General features: G+C 38.9%; 1 protein-coding gene across 1 annotated transcript in view; it reads left to right on the top strand.

The window, feature by feature from the left end:
• Positions 1-18,880, top strand: part of PKHD1 (PKHD1 ciliary IPT domain containing fibrocystin/polyductin) — a 428,428-nt gene that overhangs the window by 181,158 nt on the left and 228,390 nt on the right. Inside the window, exons 41-45 of the mRNA XM_061146900.1 lie at positions 223-279; positions 518-648; positions 9,986-10,098; positions 11,560-11,665; positions 13,614-13,748. Of these exons, the coding sequence (XP_061002883.1) occupies positions 223-279; positions 518-648; positions 9,986-10,098; positions 11,560-11,665; positions 13,614-13,748 (542 nt within the window). The remainder of the gene's footprint in view (positions 1-222; positions 280-517; positions 649-9,985; positions 10,099-11,559; positions 11,666-13,613; positions 13,749-18,880) is intronic.

Here is an 18,880-nt window from a genome sequence, read left to right as displayed (position 1 = left end):
TATGGGGTCGTAAAGAGTTGGACACGACAGAGTGACTTTCACTCACACTCTGATTCATGAAGTTCTAGAACTAAAAGGTTCACATAATCTGTGTCTGTCTGATTCATAGACAAAAACACACACACAAATTGAAGCAAGCCACACCAAAACTAGTATTAAAGGAGCTCTCATTTTCCTGGGTGGCATGAAATGTACTGAACTAACATCATCTTTTGTTCTCAGGTAAATCCCCCGAGATAAGGTATATCCCTTGGAAGGTTATTCCTGGAGGAGAAAAGGGTAAATATGTAAATTGGTTTTAAATTTATTACCATCCATTTAAGTTGTCATACATTTTATAGACAGGGCTGCTGGCAGAATGTTAGATGTCTTAAATTTGTTGAACACGCTAGATGTTTACAGCTGTCTATATAATATATGTATATGCATGATGAGAACTATAACATATTAGTAGAAATAAGAATGTTGGGTTGAGTACATTTTAATTATGTTGGCGAATCCCCTTTTCTTAAATTAGACTGGTCAGAACAGGGAAACATAATAAGAAACAACGTGATCATTCATGTTTCTGGTGCCGAGGGACTCTCCAGTCCTGAAGTGGTGACACCCTCTGGTATCTACATCCGTGACCCCACCAATGTTATAGAGGTAAGAGCTTCAGATCCTCCAGGGAGATCAGATCTGAGAAGCATAATGTTCACTCTGAAAATTATCCTGAGTGGCAGCATCAGTGGTGTGGGATAAATCATTTACTTGCTGCACATTGGTAATGGGAAACTACTTTATGATTTTTGATTAAACAGTTTTAGGATAAATGTAATCATTTCCTCAGGATTCCCATTAACATTCTTTGAAGAAATATCTATATGAAGTGAAACCAAGTAGATATTGATTACTTTCTGGTCATAAAATAGCTTCCAGAGCTATATGTGGTGGTCCCTGAATTTGGTCTTGATTCTGATAATAATTACTTATTCAATCTTCATTATGCTACTGTATTAATGTGGTCATACTATTGCCCTTTAAGAGTGTTCAAAACTGAGGGTCAGCAGAATTGTGAGGTAAGTGAGAGCATGTCAGATTTCAGGATGAACAAAGTACAGTTGACCCTTGGACAACATGGGTTTGAACTGCATGAGTACACTTATACTTGGATTTTTTTCCATTGTAAATACTACACTCTCATATTATCCACAGTTAGTTGAACCTGCAGGTGTGTGACCATGGACACCTTGGAATCATGTATATGGAGGGCCGATTATAAATTTTACATGAGTTTTTGACTGCACAGAGGGTCGGCACCTGCAATCTCTGCAATGTTCAAAAGTCAGCTATACACTCTGTTGGCCTTGTTTTTTTTTTTTTTTTTATCCCATTATTTAGTACAACTTAACATTACTTTTTCTTGGTAAATTTCTATCTAAGTGGTTTAAAGGATTATTTTTTTCTGGTAGTTTAACAACAAATCTGTGAATGAGGAATGGCATCAGAGTAGTGGGAAGGCCATTTAGTTTCCCCTTTTCCCAAGGTTTTGTCCCATGGACCATCTGTGAAAGGGTTAAGGGCCTCACTCTTCAGGACATGGCTCTAAGTATCTACTGTGACATTTATGCCAAGTTTCTGAGGAATGGAGAGAATGAACATCTCTCTCTCTCTGATCATCTGTTTTTAATTACCTTCAGCTGAATAACCCCTAATAAAAGTCATGGTTATCTCTTCAACCCTCCACCAGACTCTTAATTATGTTTATTCCAAGCACAGCACTTACACACTATTTTAGGTGCCTAATGGGGGCAGCTAATATGCCAGTGAGGAAAGGAGGCAGAACTGCATGGATTGAAGGAAACCAAGCTCTAGACACAGAGCAGTGAGAGCAATATTTAACTTGTTGGCGACCACAGGGCTTGTTGCATAGCCTCCCAGTAAGCTCTGGGGACTTAAGAGCTATGTTTTGTATAGTTTCTTCGATCGCAGAATCATGACTACTCTGAAATGCCTAGAAGAAAGGACACCCTCAGAGATGCCCAGGTCATCTTCCTGCAGGAGACTAGACTGTATCTAAATCCACACTGAGTGTCAGGGGTGCTGCCTGCTTTGCTTCACTGGGTAGAGTCTTGTCTCTGGGGCCAGTGTCCTGACTACTAGTTGACCAGAAAGAAAGAGCTGACTAGCTGCCACTATGAGGAACAATATGGATGTTCATTAAAAAACTAAAAATAGAGTTACAATATGATCCGGCGGTCACACTCCCGATCATGTTTCTGGAAAAAATGAAAACTCTAATTTGAAAAGATACATGCACCTCAATGTTCATAGCAGCACTATTTATGATAGCCTAGGCATGAAAGCAATTTAAGTGTCCACTGACAGATGAATAGATAAAGAAGAAATATATATATACACACACACAGTAGAATATATACACAGTAGAATTATTCAACCATAAAAGAATGAAATAATGCTATCTGTAAAAACATGGATGAACCTAGAGATTATCATACTAAGTGAAGTAAGATAAAGAAAGACAAATATCACATGGTATCACTATCTATGGAATCTAAAAAAAAAAGGTACAAAAGAACTTATTTACAATAAGAAATAGACTTACAGACATAGAAAACAAGCTTATAGTTAGCAAGTGGGAAATGGAGAAGTGGAGTAAATTAAGAGTTTGGGATTAACAGATAAATGTTAACTGTATATAAAATAGGTAAACAATAAAGACCTACTATATAGCACAGGGACCTATATTCAATGTCGTGTAATAACCTATAATGGGTATGAGTATGAAAAACAACATATATATCTGTTGATATATATTGAATCACTCTTCTATATACTTGAAACTAACACAAAACAAACAAGCAAAAGAAAATTAAGTAAAAGAAATGAGCTGGCTATAGGTGCAAAGAACCAGAGGACCATATATAAGCTCATAGGTCACCTGAGACTTTGTAGACTGACCTGTGTAACAGTGCACAGTCAGCAATGAATATATTGATCCCAAAACAGGTTTATTGATTCCTGTTTGAATCAAAGAGGACAAATATTTCCATTCATTTACTTTCTTCCTCTTTACAAAATTAAAAAACAATATAGTGTATGCATTTGGAGAATGAGATTTTAGTTTAAAGTGGTAACGTAAGTTCATTAAGTACATTCATTAGGTATATTCCTGACATTTTCATCTTAAATGAATCTTAAAATTGATTAAGTGATCTTAAATGATCTTAAAATTCTGTTGTTAAAATTGTTATAAAATGATCTTAAATTGGCTTCTTAACTTTTAGCTCCTAACAGTATCTGATATGTAATAGTTGCTCAATAAAAATTAATTGACTATAATAAATGAATGGATGTAGGTGTAATTCCATAATCAAAGAATGGGGGGAAGAAAGAAGAAATTAAAGAATGGATCCCCAAATCCCTCAATCATTTTGATGACTGAAAAAATAAGGTGTTTCATCTGTGTCAGCATTTAGATCCTGTGGAACTCATTTCTGAGTGTTAAATTTTGCACAGTCCCCTTCAATTCTGCAACTGTGCCCCTGGGGTTCTGCTGTGCTGTCTCTCTTATATTCTGTTGTCTGGAATGTGCCACAACCAAGGGACATAGGTGTAACTGGGCATATGTGTCAGAACCTAAAAATTAGGAACTTCTCTTAGTGCCAGTGAAGGTCGTTTCAGTCATTGGACAAATAGTAAGTTGTGTTTATTGTATCTTAATTGGATGACACACAGAAAAATGTATCTTAGAAATATATTTTTGTTCCAAAGTGATAATCAGGAGGCTACAACAGTGATGGGATGGTGGTGAGGTGTGTGTGTGTGGTTTGGCAAAATATTTTTTTTAAAGCTGTGCATTACTGTGATTCAATAGGATTTTTCTTCTTTAAAAAACTTTTAATTTTGAAATAATTTTAGACTTAGAAGTTGCCTTTCCCCCAGCTTCCCCCAATGGTACATAACCATAACCATTGCCATAGAGCAATGGCACAACCAGGAAATCAGTATTGGGACTATATTGTTATATAAACAAAAGCCTTTAGATTTGAAGGTGACCTAATCCCAGTGGCTGGACAATAAATCCAGAAAGCCTACATTATAGACGTTGACCTTGAACTCTCTGGCCTAGCCTGGCAGGCAGGAAGAAGTGGAGTTGATCATTAATTAAGTCTCTGCAGTGATTTGTAGTTGTATATTGTTCCCAGATCCAGAGACTAGGACCAAATATTCTGCCCAGTGCATGGAATTCACCTTGGCTCCCAGGCAGCCATCTTGACAGTTCACACACCTTCACTATTCAACTGAGAGACTCCTTTTTAGTTTTCATAGCTGCAAGTGGTTCACTTGCCTCACTTCCTAGGTTGCCACTGAGCTAAATTTGGGACAGTTTCTATGAGAAGCAAAATCTTAGCTTTGTGCCCTCTTGCTAGTGAGGGCTGTGTGGTAGTACTGTTTGAGTGTCCAAGGAACTCGAGGTGTTCCTTTGTACACTCCTTAGATAGGTTTTGCCAGGCTTTCCAGCAAAGATCGGTGGTGGTTCTTGCATGCATAACCTGTAGCATTGGGAGCACTTCATTTCCAGGCCATCTCGCTTCCACACTCCAGTGTCTTGAGTCTCTGACTCCTTTATGGGCATTTCTTGTTATCTGCCCAGAGGCTTCGTCTTTCTCCTAGATGTAACCTAATTTGACCTCAGGCTAGAAGGTCTTTGCTCTTCATCAGTGAGAGACTGTGCACTCCCACTGCTCCAGAACATCCCATGTGCATGTGGGCTTTGGACATTTCCCATGACCAGACCCCTATTTAGAATAGTCAACGGAAAACCCCTAAAGACCAGTCCTTTGGAAGCATCCATTTGATTTGAAGGGAATTTGTTCTGGTTTGTGAATCAATTTTGTAAGGAATTCTGTGTTTAAAGGCTGATTTCAGCTCTCTCCACTCAATAGCTAATGTATATTTAAGAGCTGCCTGAAGGGTTGACTCACGTTTTTTTTTTTTCTTTTAGTGACTACAGATGCACACCTCAAGGAGCTGGCATACTTGGGCAGTTAATTTCTCTCTGGAATTTCTCTTCCTTGAGTGTCCATAATACATTGACTTCCGCAAAGAATTGATTTCCACACAAAATTCCTTGCTTGCCTTAAACCCTTCCCCACAAGCTGCTGGCTACCTGCATACATATGTGGTTTCTTCTCACGAATCATTTGTAGCATACCCAATTGGAATGGAGAGTAAAAAGGATTGGAAAGTAATGCCATCTGACTATTTAAGTGCTTCTTTTATTAAAAAAAAGTGAGCCTTTTTGGCTAACAGAAGACCAAAGTTGCAAATATCCTGCCCAACTATAAATGCACTTGGAAAGCATTTATATATGATCACCCAGGTGCTTAAAAATGCTAATGACACCAGGGCAGAGGATTTAACAAATCTATTCATTTTCTCAAAATACATGCCTGTCTAGCCAAGACAATAAATAAGGATGAAATCCTTGGAATATATTCTGGAACACCTGAATCTTTCCCTTCCTGGTAGAGTCATGGTAATGAATTAGCATCTCATTGGTAATGAAATAGAAGTGTACATTCAAGTTGAGACATTCAAGTTCCACTCTGCATTGGCTGTGTGGAAGGTGGAGCTTTATATGTGCCTCTCGGAGGAAGTTTCCTATTGTGTAACCATAACAGAATCAACAGTCACATTGCTTGCTTGTGTTTCTTTGAGGGCACTTTTATTTAGTGCTTCCACTGGGCACTTGGATCTGTCAATTTAGGAACAGCGATTCTTCCAAAGCTGAGGATCATAAGTGCATGTCTTGTTTTCTAGCTGAGGGAAGAATTGCGATAACTGATTCAATTGCTAATAAGTGTTCTTTGGGGGAGTGTCTAATGGAAGATTTGATGATTTAAAAAGATATAAATACCCTCCCAGTAAAAACTGTCAAAGTATTCTTGTTATAATTACTATGTTTTTATATTTAGGTTGGTCTTTCCATCAAAATTTGGAGATAGGGTACTGGAAAATGGGTATGGGTCATTTTAAGAACACATACACACTATTTTTTTTAACCATGCTAATGTTAGCATGGGCTTCCCTGGTAGCTCAGATAGCAAAGAATTTTCCTGCAATGCGGAAAACCCAGGTTTGATCCCTGGGTCAGGAAGATCCCCTAGAGAAGAGAATGGCTACCCACTCTAGTATTCTTTCCTTGGAGAACTCCATGGACAGAGGAGCCTGGTGGGCTACAGTCCATGGGATTGCGAAGAATCAGATGCAACTTAGTGACTTTGAGCAAGAGCGTATTTGGGACCATAACCTTTGGGGCCATAGGATTCTTTGGTTGTGAGAGGCTGACCTCTATAAACCAGCATTCCTGATTTCTGTCCAATTAATGCTAGTAAAACCCCTCTCTTTCTGAGTTGTGACAACAGAAACTGTCTCCAGAGATTTCCACATGCTCTCTGGGGAGAAATATCATCCCACCTGACAACCACAGCTCCAGACTCTGCCCAGCCCCCCAAGATAATTGGGGTCTTAAAGATGGCCCAGGTACCCTGAAGTCACGTTAGCATCTTTAATAGTGATTCAGCTTCATATTCAATGGTATCCAAAAGTCACTTTTGGCAGGCGGAAAGATAGGTGATTGGAATTTTAAGTGACTTCAGGAAATGGAAGAAGTGCTCAGAATCCAAAAGAATGAAGTGCAGTAGAGAATGGACCTCCGGTGCACAAAGAAAGAAGGTGTTCTGTGGCGGAGTGAAAGAGTCCTGGCTGGTGGGTTACAGATCCCCAGAGTGAGCGAGCCTTCAGTGCCCCCAGTGAATGAGAGGCTGATGTTCAGAACATGGCACCCATGGTTATGTCAGTAAGCCCTGGCTCACCTACCAGGTCCCAGTGGTGTTGTCTCCCTGCCAGGCCTCCCATCTCAGGGTCAGTTCTGGCCTTCACTCACACTTCCCCAGAGGCCAGCAACCTCCAGGGGCTGGGGCACTGGTTTCTTCTTGCGCATACACCAGGAGTTGGTTTTAAAACATCCTATTTCAGGGCTCCCTCTACCCCAGTCACACAAGGTGTACAGCTGAGAGTGGGCAGCTTGTTCCGTGGCTTTCCTTCTCTGGGTGCCCATGGGAGAGGACAGATGGACAGATGCCCATAAGTACATAGGACTAAGTACATATATACATAAGTATCTAGCATCCTGATCTGTCGGCTGTTCATTCCTTCCACTAAAACAGAATGCTGCCCACGTAGCATTGACTATTGCCGGGGTTAAGAGGTTGTAAAGTCAGTGGTTACAGGGATCAGCCCCATATCATAAAGCACTGAAGCAGGAAAAGTGGGGACTTTCCAGGTGTTCTTGTGGTAAAGAATCCACCTTCCAATGCAGGAGACATAAGAGACGTGGGTTCAATCCCTGGGTTGGGAAGATCCCTTGGAGGAGGGCATGGAAACCCACTCCAGTGTTCTTGCCTGGAGAATCCCATGGACAGAGGAGCCTGGCTGAATACAGCCCATAGGGTGTTAAAGAGTAGGGCATGACTGAGTGACTTAGCAGCACGCATGGCAAAGTCATCCATAGTCCAAGACAGCAGGATCTTCTTAGCTCCAGTTGATCTATGGCTACCCCACAGGAATTGGGCTCAGAATTTTTTTTAAAAAAGTGTTTGAGTTTTTATCTCAAGTCTCCTGGTTTTATTTTTTTTTTTAATTTTTATTATTATTATTTTTTTTTCCAGTGGGTTTTGTCATACGTTGATATGAATCAGCCATGGATTTACATGTATTCCCAATCCCGATCCCCCCTCCCACCTCCCTCTCCACCCGATTCCTCTGGGTCTTCCCAGTGCACCAGGCCGGAGCACTTGTCTCGTGCATCCCACCTGGGCTGGTGATCTGTTTCACCATAGATAGTATACATGCTGTTCTTTTGAAATATCCCACCCTCACATTCTCCCACAAAGTTCAAAAGTCTGTTCTGTATTTCTGTGTCTCTTTTTCTGTTCTGCATATAGGGTTATCGTTATCACCTTTCTAAATTCCATATACATGTGTCAGTATGCTGTAATGTTCTTTATCTTTCTGGCTTACTTCACTCTGTATAATGGGCTCCAGCTTCATCCATCTCATTAGGACTGGTTCAAATGAATTCTTTTTAATGGCTGAGTAATATTCCATGGTGTATATGTACCACAGCTTCCTTATCCATTCATCTGCTGATGGGCATCTAGGTTGCTTCCATGTCCTGGCTATTATAAACAGTGCTGCGATGAACATTGGGGTGCACGTGTCTCTTTCAGATCTGGTTTCCTCAGTGAGTATGCCCAGAAGTGGGATTGCTGGGTCATTTGGGGCTATAATTCTGAGCAAACAACACAATGAACTTATTTTTATATAAATTTAATTAAACACCTGCAAATATCCATCATTACCTAGTGTATTTTAAGACAGAGTAGAAAGCCAACTCCCTAAAGAGTGTAATACTGGACACAGAGGTACTTTGCTTGATTATACCCAATGTTCACAAAAATGTGCATTTTATTGCCTAAAACTGGAGCTAAGAAGATCCTGCTGTCTTGGACTATGGATGACTTTGCCATGCGTGCTGCTAAGTCACTCAGTCATGCCCTACTCTTTAACACCCTATGGGCTGTATTCAGCCAGGCTCCTCTGTCCATGGGATTCTCCAGGCAATAAATGTACATGGTTTCTTCTTTTATTGCCTAAAATGCACATTTTTGTGAACATTGGGTATAACCAAGCAAAGTACCTCTGTGTCCAGTATTACACTCTTTAGGGAGTTGGCTTTCTACTCTGTCTTAAAATACACTACGTAATGATGGATATTTGCAGGTGTTTAATTAAATTTATATAAAAATAAGTTCATTGTGTTGTTTGCTCAGAATTATAGCCCCAAACTCATATCATCAATTGGAGAATTTAGGTTTTATATGAGCATATAAAAGGCATTAAATTATTTAGAAGGTAAAGCTTATCAAGAAATACAGGTGATTGAAATGATTGAATGGTGACAAGAGTACCTTGAGGAGATTTGAGTTGTATTTGAACTCAGCTGCTGTGTCTCACAGCTAAGGCATGGCTAGTGCTATCACTGGCCTTCAGCCTGTAGTCAAATCAATGATTTGTTCAGAGGATCAGAGAGAACTCTTTGTGGAGATTTGGCTTTAGGGAGGCCTTTGCCCCCAAGTGTTTTTCACATAACAAAGAGGAGAGCTTGGATTAGGTGATGCAAGTAAGCTTGTCACTGTGAAAATTTACAAGGATGTTTTAACATGAGATGCCAGCTATTGAGGTGGGAAAAGTAAAGTCAAGTTGAACTGTCTGGAGGAAGAAGAATGAGGATATATTTGTTCTGATTTACAGTGTTGTGTTTAATCTCTGCTCTACAGCAAAGTGACTCAGTTATACATCTTTATATTCTTTTTCATATTCTTTTCCATTGTGATTTATCACAGGATATTGAATACAGTCCCCTGTGCTGTGCAGTAGCACCTTGTTGTTTATTCATCTTATATATAATAGTTTGCGTCTGCCAATCCCAAACTTCTAATCTATCCTCTCCCACCCCTCTACCCAGAAGGCAACCAGAAGTCTGTTCTCCATGCCTGTAAGTCTGTTTCTGTTTCAAAGATATATTCATTGGTGTTGTATTTGAGATTCCACATATTGTCTTTCTTTCTAACTTACTTGGCTTAGTATGATAATCTCTAGGTCCATCTGTGTTGTTGCAAATTACATGATTTCATTCTTTTTACTGGCTGAGTGATATTCCACTATACATACACAAACCTACACACACACACACACACCACAGCTTCTTATTCAGAATGAATGTATGATCAAGGCATAGAAATATGACTTGGTAGGAATTAAGTGAGAAAGAAGAATGAGCACATTTAAAAGTCTTTCCAGCAGCCTTATTGTAATGGACTAACTATGATTAAACTATATTTAATTTCTGCAGGGAAACAGAGTGTTTGCTGCCGGTTATGGCTACTTTTTTCATCTTGTGACCAACCAAACCTCCCAAGCTCCACTTCTCTCCTTTACACGGAATAGTGCACATTCTTGCACAAGGTAACTTTAGGGAAGTTCATCTACATTTTGGGTGTAAGGTTTATTGTTTAACATTTTTCTTTTTTGCATAAGACTCATAGAGAAGGTTGTATAATGCTTGGCATCCATATAAGATTTGATGATATATCTGAGTGAGTATCTTGGGTCATAAGTTTGGTGGTGAAGGGAAGGGAAACAGAGAGAGAGAGAGGTCATTTGAGGGGGCACAGGACACAGGGCACCTTTTGTGGCCAGAGAAGAACTTAATAGAGAGATGAATTAAACTCCCAAGAGACTGGGGGCACCTGGGAGGCCAGAATGCCTGAGCTCAGGAGCTAAGTGGGGAGATGAGGTTTGAAGAAGAGGCTCTTTGCCTGTGACTTGCACATTGTGAGATGAGAGGGATTAGTTCAAGGTCTTTGCTATTTAGAGGATAAAGTCATCTGCTAAGAGCAAGGACTGGGAAACATGCTAGGAAGGTGAGGAAAATGTGAGCTTTGGAATCAGTCAGGCCTTGATTCAGATCTGGACTTTGAGTAACTTGCTTTATTTGTAAAATAGGGACACATCTCTATTGAAAGTTTGACTTGAAAATTAGAGATGACTTATGGTATACACCTAAGAGAACATCTGGAATATGGTAGGAACTCAATAATTGATAGAAATAATTCTATTAAGCAATTTATTATTACTATTATTATTTTTGGCTATGTTGTGTGGTTTGTGGGCTCTTGTTTCCCTGACCAGGGATTGAACCTGCACCCTTGACAGTGAAAGTGCAGAATACTAACCCCTGGACCCCCAGGGAATTCCTCAATATATGTGATTCTGATAAAAGTTATATTAATAATAGTGAGATAATATTGTAATGATGGGAAATTATAAGGAGACTAGAATGAGGATTAAGCACCATTGCTCAGCCATGTTGAAGTGCTGGGGGAGGCTAGGGTTAGTACATGTGTCATGAAATTATTATTAATATGATTAATGATGATGACGATTAATAATGATGAAGATTTTTATCTAGAAGCTTTCAGCAACCCTGGGATGTGAGGGGAGAAGGTATCCAAAAATGCCCCAATGCTAGGCTATTTCAGGGAGAAGCACAAAAGTTGCATAGGTTATAGGCTCTGGTATATGGCTTCCTCAGCAAAGGGGTGGATCTAGAAGAGGCTGATGGAAGAGTGGGGCTCTGTAGGGCTAGTCAGGGGTGTCCAGGTTCCTAGGAAGGGGCTGACAGAATTTACAAGGGCTGATAGAATGGAAGAGCACCATGGCAACCTGCACCTTGTTGAGATCCAGGAGCAGGTCACAGAGGGTGACAGAAAAAAAGGCTGAGGGATGGGCAGTGGCCATCAGAGAGATCTCCTCTTCAGTCTCACTTATTCCCTTATTCAGTATCTTCAGTTTTATATTTTCCAATGAGTGAGACATATGGAATGCAGAAATCAGCTGAATTTCACTCTTTATCTTTCTCCCCAGGTCTGGTCTCTTTGTATACCCTAAGTTTCAGCCACCTTGGGATAATAGCACTGGCCCCACCCTGTTCCAGAATTTCACAGTTTGGGAAAGTGCAGGTGGTGCCCAGGTATGTTTCTTTAATTTTTTAAAGTTAGAAATGTCATTTATTTTCTTGTGGTGACTTATTCTGCATCTCTACTTAAAGGGCGATGATTTGTTTCTGGGGGAGGATTGATATATTATCACAGCTCTAAGGAGCCAACAGCATCATAGGTGTGTGTGTCAAATAGTTGTTGAATGAACAGATTCCTAATCAGTAAGCCAAGGTTTGTCCATTGTCTCTGTGGTGACTTTTCAGAAGCTCTAATAGGGAATGACAGAATCGTAGAGATTTGCAACCAAGAAGAATCAAAGGAGGTCATTTATTCTTCCCCTCAAGTGCTTATTTGGGGGAAAAATTAAGGCTCAGAAAGTGAAGGGATTTGCCAAGGGTCACACCGTTTGTTAGCAGCAAAATCAGGTGCAGAATCCAGACTGCAGAAGTCGTGTGTTTGATACCTAACATCCTCTTTCAGTCGTAAGGAAAAGTGCTGTTCATCAATGAAACACAAAAATTCCAGCTCAAAGTGGCACTCTCACCTTGACCAATTACTCATTTACTTTTCTTTATTTCAGTAACTTCTTATAAGAAAGCTTTGTATGCTCACTATTACCGGGGCCATGTAAAAATTATCCAGGGTCTCTATTTGGTGTTACACAGAGAAAATTACATACATTTGGTCTCTGCCATGGAGAAATATGGAGCCTAAGATACCAAGATGAAGGGATACATCTACAGGACATTCAGAAAATAGAATAAAACATATAATTAAGTCACAGTAAGAAAGTTAGGTATTTATTTCACATATCCAACATAAGGAAAATTATCATAGATGGGGGAAAGTTTCAAAATACAAAATTGGAGTAGCTAACAGGAAGAATCCCAATTGTACTAAATATTTTGTTTTCATTAAATTTGATAAAGTACTTTGTTTCTCGTTAGCACAATGAATGTAGTGGGGAAAATCCCTCTTATGCAGAGAAGCAATTTGTGCCTTCCAGAGGGTCTGATGCCTGTAATGAAGTAAAAACTGTTGTCCAATATAGCTCAGGTCATAGCTATATTTTTTTACATAAACCTCTGTGTCTTCAAAGGTCTATCATTCTATAAAAGATAATGTAGAGTGCACACAGAGTGGGAAATGCAAGCTATTCAGTTCTTGAAAATTCAAGCACGGAGACTGATCGACAAGTAAAAGCACTAAACTATGGTAAATCAAGGTTACCTTGGCCTTAATTAATAGGAAACTCCCACTTGAAGACACAAATGTAAACATGACCCTATTTAATAAACAAAGGGGTGACTGTGTAAGTTTAACTGGCAGTCCTGACCTCCACCCTGATTTTCAAAATGGAACTGAGAGCTGGGAGAAACAAAAAGTCTCACTGAAGATCACATAATTAGCTAATATCAGTGCCAGGTAAAAACTTAGGCCTCTGTTCCCCAAGCTATTGTGATTCTTTCAACTCTATCAAGCGTATTTGGTTAATCCTTGATCCTTGTTTGGAGCCACTAACCTAAGCTGTCATCAGTATACACATAGAATGTATTTTGAGTCTGTAGTCATGCTGAATTACTTATTTCATATTTTCAAGTTTTTGACAATCTTGGTTAACAACACTGAGGTAAATATAAGTACTGAAGTTCCTGGATGTTCTGTTTTTCTCCATTAATTTTGTGTCATTTGACAGTTGCAAGCTTATTTTAGATACATGAAGAATTCACATTGACCTTTTTAATGCATCAGTTGTTAGGAAGAGAAATGAAAAGTGCAGAGGGGATGTTACCAAAGGGGGCCAGTTAGTGCTGACCTCTCGGCAACTTTGGGATGCCTGCACAGATATTGATGGACAAAAGCTGCTTAAATATGATATAGCACACTCATTTATACTTAATAATTAAAGAAGCTACAGGAAATCTGCAAGAAAAGCCGAGCCTCACACCTTTGACATAACATATATTGTTGCTTTTATAGATTTTTAGAAGTAGCAATCTTCACCTGAAAAACTTCCAGGTTTATGCATGCAGAGATTTTGGAATTGATATCTTGGAAAGTGATGCAAATACATCAATTACTGACAGCTTACTACTTGGTCATTTTGCCCACACAGTAAGTACCTTCATGTGATTCTTTTAAGTTGTTCATCAAAACAGAATCATATGTGCTGGGTCCTTTGATGATACAGGATATGTAATTTTAATAGAATTCTTTAGCAAATCTTGTGTTTGGTTGGTCAAAGTTAGAGGATTCTTTGATTTGTAAGAGTGGTGATATTTATCATAAAATTCAAGCACACATAAGATTTCAGTGTGTTGTGTTCATATAAACCACAAAAGCCCTGAGTGGCTCACAGAACTCTTATCTGGTTGTGATTTAGGGTTTTTATCCACACCAATTAATAAGTCTAATAATTTTAGGTTCATTTACTCTAACCTCACAAGGTTTATGAAATAGTGTGAGTCCGTATCATCTTTATTGACTGTGGTTTGCCAAGTTTCAACATCAACATTTTGTTCATAGGGTTCTTACTCTATATAGGGCACCCTCCCATAAAAAAAATGGTGATATAAATTTGTGTTGTTTGCTAGGGTTTCTTAAGTGATTCCCTAGTACTTACCTCAGTGTGTGTGTCTACATGATAAACATCAGACTATGGGTGATTTCCCCACAACTGCATGGCCAGGGGACAAGAATGTAGCTGAGCTGAGGACTTCTTGGGTAAGAAGTACTAGTTCTCAAGGGAAGTCTGTGGCTGCCATTGGTTTCAGTCCTATAATGAGTCCCTACATTCTTTTTCTTGAAGGAGTTACATGCATGTTAGTGTCACAGTTCAGAATAATCATAGATGGAAGGGACCTAGAGTACTTCTGGGGACCAAGGGAAGAGTGTTCTCTTTAGCTCATTCCTTTAATGCTTTGACCAACTGACATTCAAATGATAAGTTTTTACTTTGGTGCTTCCTTTGATGATTTATAACTACAGACACCAATATTGAGTTAAAAAATCACTTTCTTATTAAGCTACATTTTCCTATGTTTAATTCTCCAGCTTCCTTCCTTCCTTCTCTTCCAAACTTTCATTTTTAGGAGGGAAATACCTGCCAGTTTTTCCTTTTCTCTGAAAAGATTACCACCTTGAGAGATGATTCTTCTTTTCAACTTCCTTAGTTTTTAAGAGAGGATGAGACCCAGATTTAGATTCTGTGATACGGGTTGACCTAGGGCCCATAAATTTCTCAGAAACAACCTCAGAGAAGATGCTAAAAACAAAATGCCCATCAAGCTGAAGAACTAAGTGTCCTGGCAAATTAATGTCACAATATCTTAATTGATGCTAAATAGACATCATAATTAGTGGAAGAGTGACATAAATTAAGATTCAGATTATGAAAAAAGGGTGCTTATCATACCAAAATATAATCTCACCCCTGGGATGTAATTCACCAGCAAAGCAATACAGCTGAGAACTTCTCAGTCTCCTAACAAGTAAGTACAGGATCAAAGTCCTCGGATGGAAAATGTTAAACAGTTTTTTCTAGGCATGATCTAGATCTTAGTGAGGCATCTGAATCTTAAAGCCATGTAATTTTATTGTGTATATGTATGACAGTATCAGGTATATACAATGAAATATTACTCAGCTATTAAAAATGAAACTGGGCCATTTGTAGAGACATGGATGGACCTAGAGATTGTCATAGAGGGTGAAATAAGTCAGAAAGAGAAAAATGTTATAAATTGAAGCACAAATGTGGACTGTAGAAGAGTGGTACAGATGAACCTATTTGCAGGACAGGAAAAAAGATGCAGATGTAGAGAGCAGATATATGGGCACAGTGGTAAATAGGGAGTGGGATGGGTTGGGAGATTGGGGTTGCCATATATACACTATCCCGTGTAAAGTAGATAGCTAGTGGGAAGCTGCTGTATATGCAGGGAGCGCAGTTCAGTGTTCTGTGGTGACTTAGAGGGGTGGGATGGGGGTGGGGTGGAAAGGAGATCCAAGAGGGAGGAGTATATGTATACAAAGAAGTGATTCAATTCATTGTACAGCAGAAACTAACACAATATTGTAAAGCAACTATATCCCAATAAAACATAAATAAAGTCATGTAATATTAGAGGTAAATATTACCTAAGAGTTGATCTAGTTAGAACTCCTGAATTTACAGGTACAGAAATGGAGGCTTTGAGAACCCATATGAGAACCCAAGATCATGCCCAGTATTGTGGAGCTTGGACCACGTGGATATCACACCTGGTCCAATACTCATTTAATTACATATGGGGAAATGGCCTTGGCAAAACATATTTATTAGTGCTTACTCCAATATTCTCTGAAGTGTTTTCCATGGAAGGCTAATTCCAAGAGAGGGTCTGAGAAAAGGAAGATTCTTAGGTTAATTACATATAGGATATGCTATGCACAGTGGTAAAAAGTCTGCCTGTCAATGCAGGAGACACAGGAGACGCAGGTTCGATCCCAGGATTGGGAAGATCCCCTGGAGTAGGAAATGGCAACCCTCTCCAGTATTCTTGCCTGGAAAATTCCGTGGACAGAGGAGCCTGGCAGGCTACAGTCTGCAAGGTCCCAAAGAGTCAGACAAGACTGAGTGACTGAGTGTACACACACATACACATGCTGTTTACCATCCCTCCCATCCTCTGAAATTCACATTGCGTATTAGCCCATTAAAGTCTTTTCAAAGTTCTACTGTTAAAAACAAACAAACAAAAAATCTATGAATCTTTATTTAGCACACTGTTGCTCAGATTTATTTGGGAACACTTTATTGCTGTATAAAACTGTATTAGTTTTTTTTTTTTTAAAGGATGCCAACCTCTCTTTGGTTGTAGAAATCTGACTTTAGCCTCTTTCTTTCAAATCTGCCATTTCTTTAGGAATTAAAAATTTCAGAGACTTTGGCTTAATCATTCTTAGACCTTTCCCCTGCATGTAATTGGTGATACACAATGATCAGTGAGTCATGTTCTAAAACAAACACTAGTTTCTGGAAGAATTTTTTTATTAGAAAGGATTTTTTCCCATTAGACATATTTGTTTATGTTGGTACTCTCATACCCAACATTACCTTGGTATTGAGATGAGTAGAATAATTTTCAGTGAGAATGGCTTTATTATGCAAGGAAAAGAGATGTGCAAACCATCATTATGGATCCAAATCTGGTCATTGTGGTTTGTTTATTCTGCTATACTAGCCTTGCTTTTAATTAGCACCCCCTTCCACACTCTCCAAGATGTCCTGATTTGGATGTAAATTATGGTCACCCCACTTTTGGAATTATCTGTAGGATGGTTGCCTTTTTGTTGTTATTGTAATTCATTCAAGCAAATGATACTACTATTTTAAAAAAATATCTTATTCAGGAAAATGCTGTTGAGGTTGCTTCATTCTCCTATTTCTCTCAGGGTTACTTTTCATTTTCACTTGTGGATTTGTCTTCCTCAATTTAGAACTTTCATCTTTTTGTTTCTCTAAATTCCATCCTAGATCTCCTACATATACTTGCTCTCCCTGGGAGAAATCTCATTTTCTCTAGTGGTTTCAATTACCATTCACATGCTGATGTCTTCCATATATTTGCATTTATTTCTACCATTTTATCTTGTGCTTTCAGTTTGAAATTCATTATCTATGCTTTTTCCCTACTTTTCAAGCTTGATTTGTCCTGCATTGAATAATATCTTTTTTTTAATATTCACTCATTTGAAAGTTATTCACTCTGTTAAAATCGTATAGGTTCTTGGACTTAAATTTGTGACACACCTGCTCATCCTCACAAAGTTTTAATTACATTGGCACTGTTAAACTTCACCTGAGCCATGCAAGAACCTTAAACTTCTTTAACTTCTTCACCCTCTCGTCTCGTACATTACTTTTCTCTAGTATTTGTTATACATTTTAAAATAGATGTTTCATGGAAATATGACATTTATGGGGAAAAGTGCACAGATCACAAGTGAAGAGCTCTTTAAATTTTTGTAAAGCAAAATCATGTGCATACTACCCAGATCTAGAAATAGAACATCATCAGTTCCTCTAAAACCCCTTAATGTCTGCTCCCAGTTAACCCCAACCCTACCCTCCAGCCAAAGGAGAACTATTATTCAGACTTCTCAAGTATAGGTTAATTCCAAATCTGTTTTTGAACTTTATGTAAATAGAATCGTACATCATGCAACTCTAATGTGCCTGACTTCTTTGGCATATTATTATGTCTGTGAGATTCATTCATGTTTTTATATGTCTCAATGATTTATTCTTCCAGTTTTTATGTCATTGTTGTTGTTCAGTCAATAAGTCTTGTCCAACTGTTTGCAACCCCATGGACTGCAGCACACCAGGCTTCTCTGTCCTTTACCATCTCCCAGAGTTTGCTCAAACTCATGTCCATTGAGTCAGTGATGCCATCCAACCATCTTGTTATCTGTCATCCCCTTCTCCTCCTGCCTTCAATCTTTCCCAGAATCAGGGTCTTTTCCAATAAGTCGTCTCATCCCATCAGGTGGCCAAAGTATTGGAGCTTCAGCTTCAACATCAGTCCTTCCAATGAATATTCAGGATTGATTTCATTTAGGATTAACTGGTTTGATCTCCTTGAAGTCCAAGAGACTCTCAAGAGTCTTCTCCAGCACCACAATTTGAAAGTACCAGTTCTTCCCTTTTATAGACTGTATCATAGTTTTTAAAGCCATATTGCTATTGCTGGACATTTGCCTGTTTCCAGTTTAGGGTTATTACAGAGAAAGATGTTATGAACAATCTTCTATATGTATCTTGGTGTTCACAAGCATGCATATCTGTTAAGTATGTGCCAGATTTTAAAACTGCTGGCTCAGAGGCTGGCCCTTTAGCTTTAGTGGGTGATGCCAAACCCCACACAATCCCAAGTGTTTAACTTGTACCACCAGTTTGCAAAAAGTGTTTCAGAGCTAGGTCTTGGAATTTCTCTTGACCAACATAATGTAGAATTTCTTCATGTCTCTGTAGTGTTCTTGTTCCTAATTCCCCCATCTTCCTCTTTTCTGGTTTAACTCTCATTGTTTTAGCCTATGGTAACTTTTTAAACTGATGGTCTACGAAAGGTAAAGATTTTGACCTAAAAATAGAGACCCCATTCTTGGAAGGTTGTTACTATAGACCACTAGGTTGGAGTTCACTTTGCCTTGATGCTTTGGAGTTAATGCTTCATTGTCTTCTATCTTCTAGTCCTGAAGTT

This window comes from Dama dama, chromosome 7, assembly GCF_033118175.1.
Source record: "Dama dama isolate Ldn47 chromosome 7, ASM3311817v1, whole genome shotgun sequence".
NCBI classification, from domain to species: Eukaryota; Metazoa; Chordata; class Mammalia; order Artiodactyla; family Cervidae; genus Dama; species Dama dama.
Note: the sequence above shows the minus strand (reverse complement) of the source record. Positions and strands in the feature narration are given on the sequence as shown.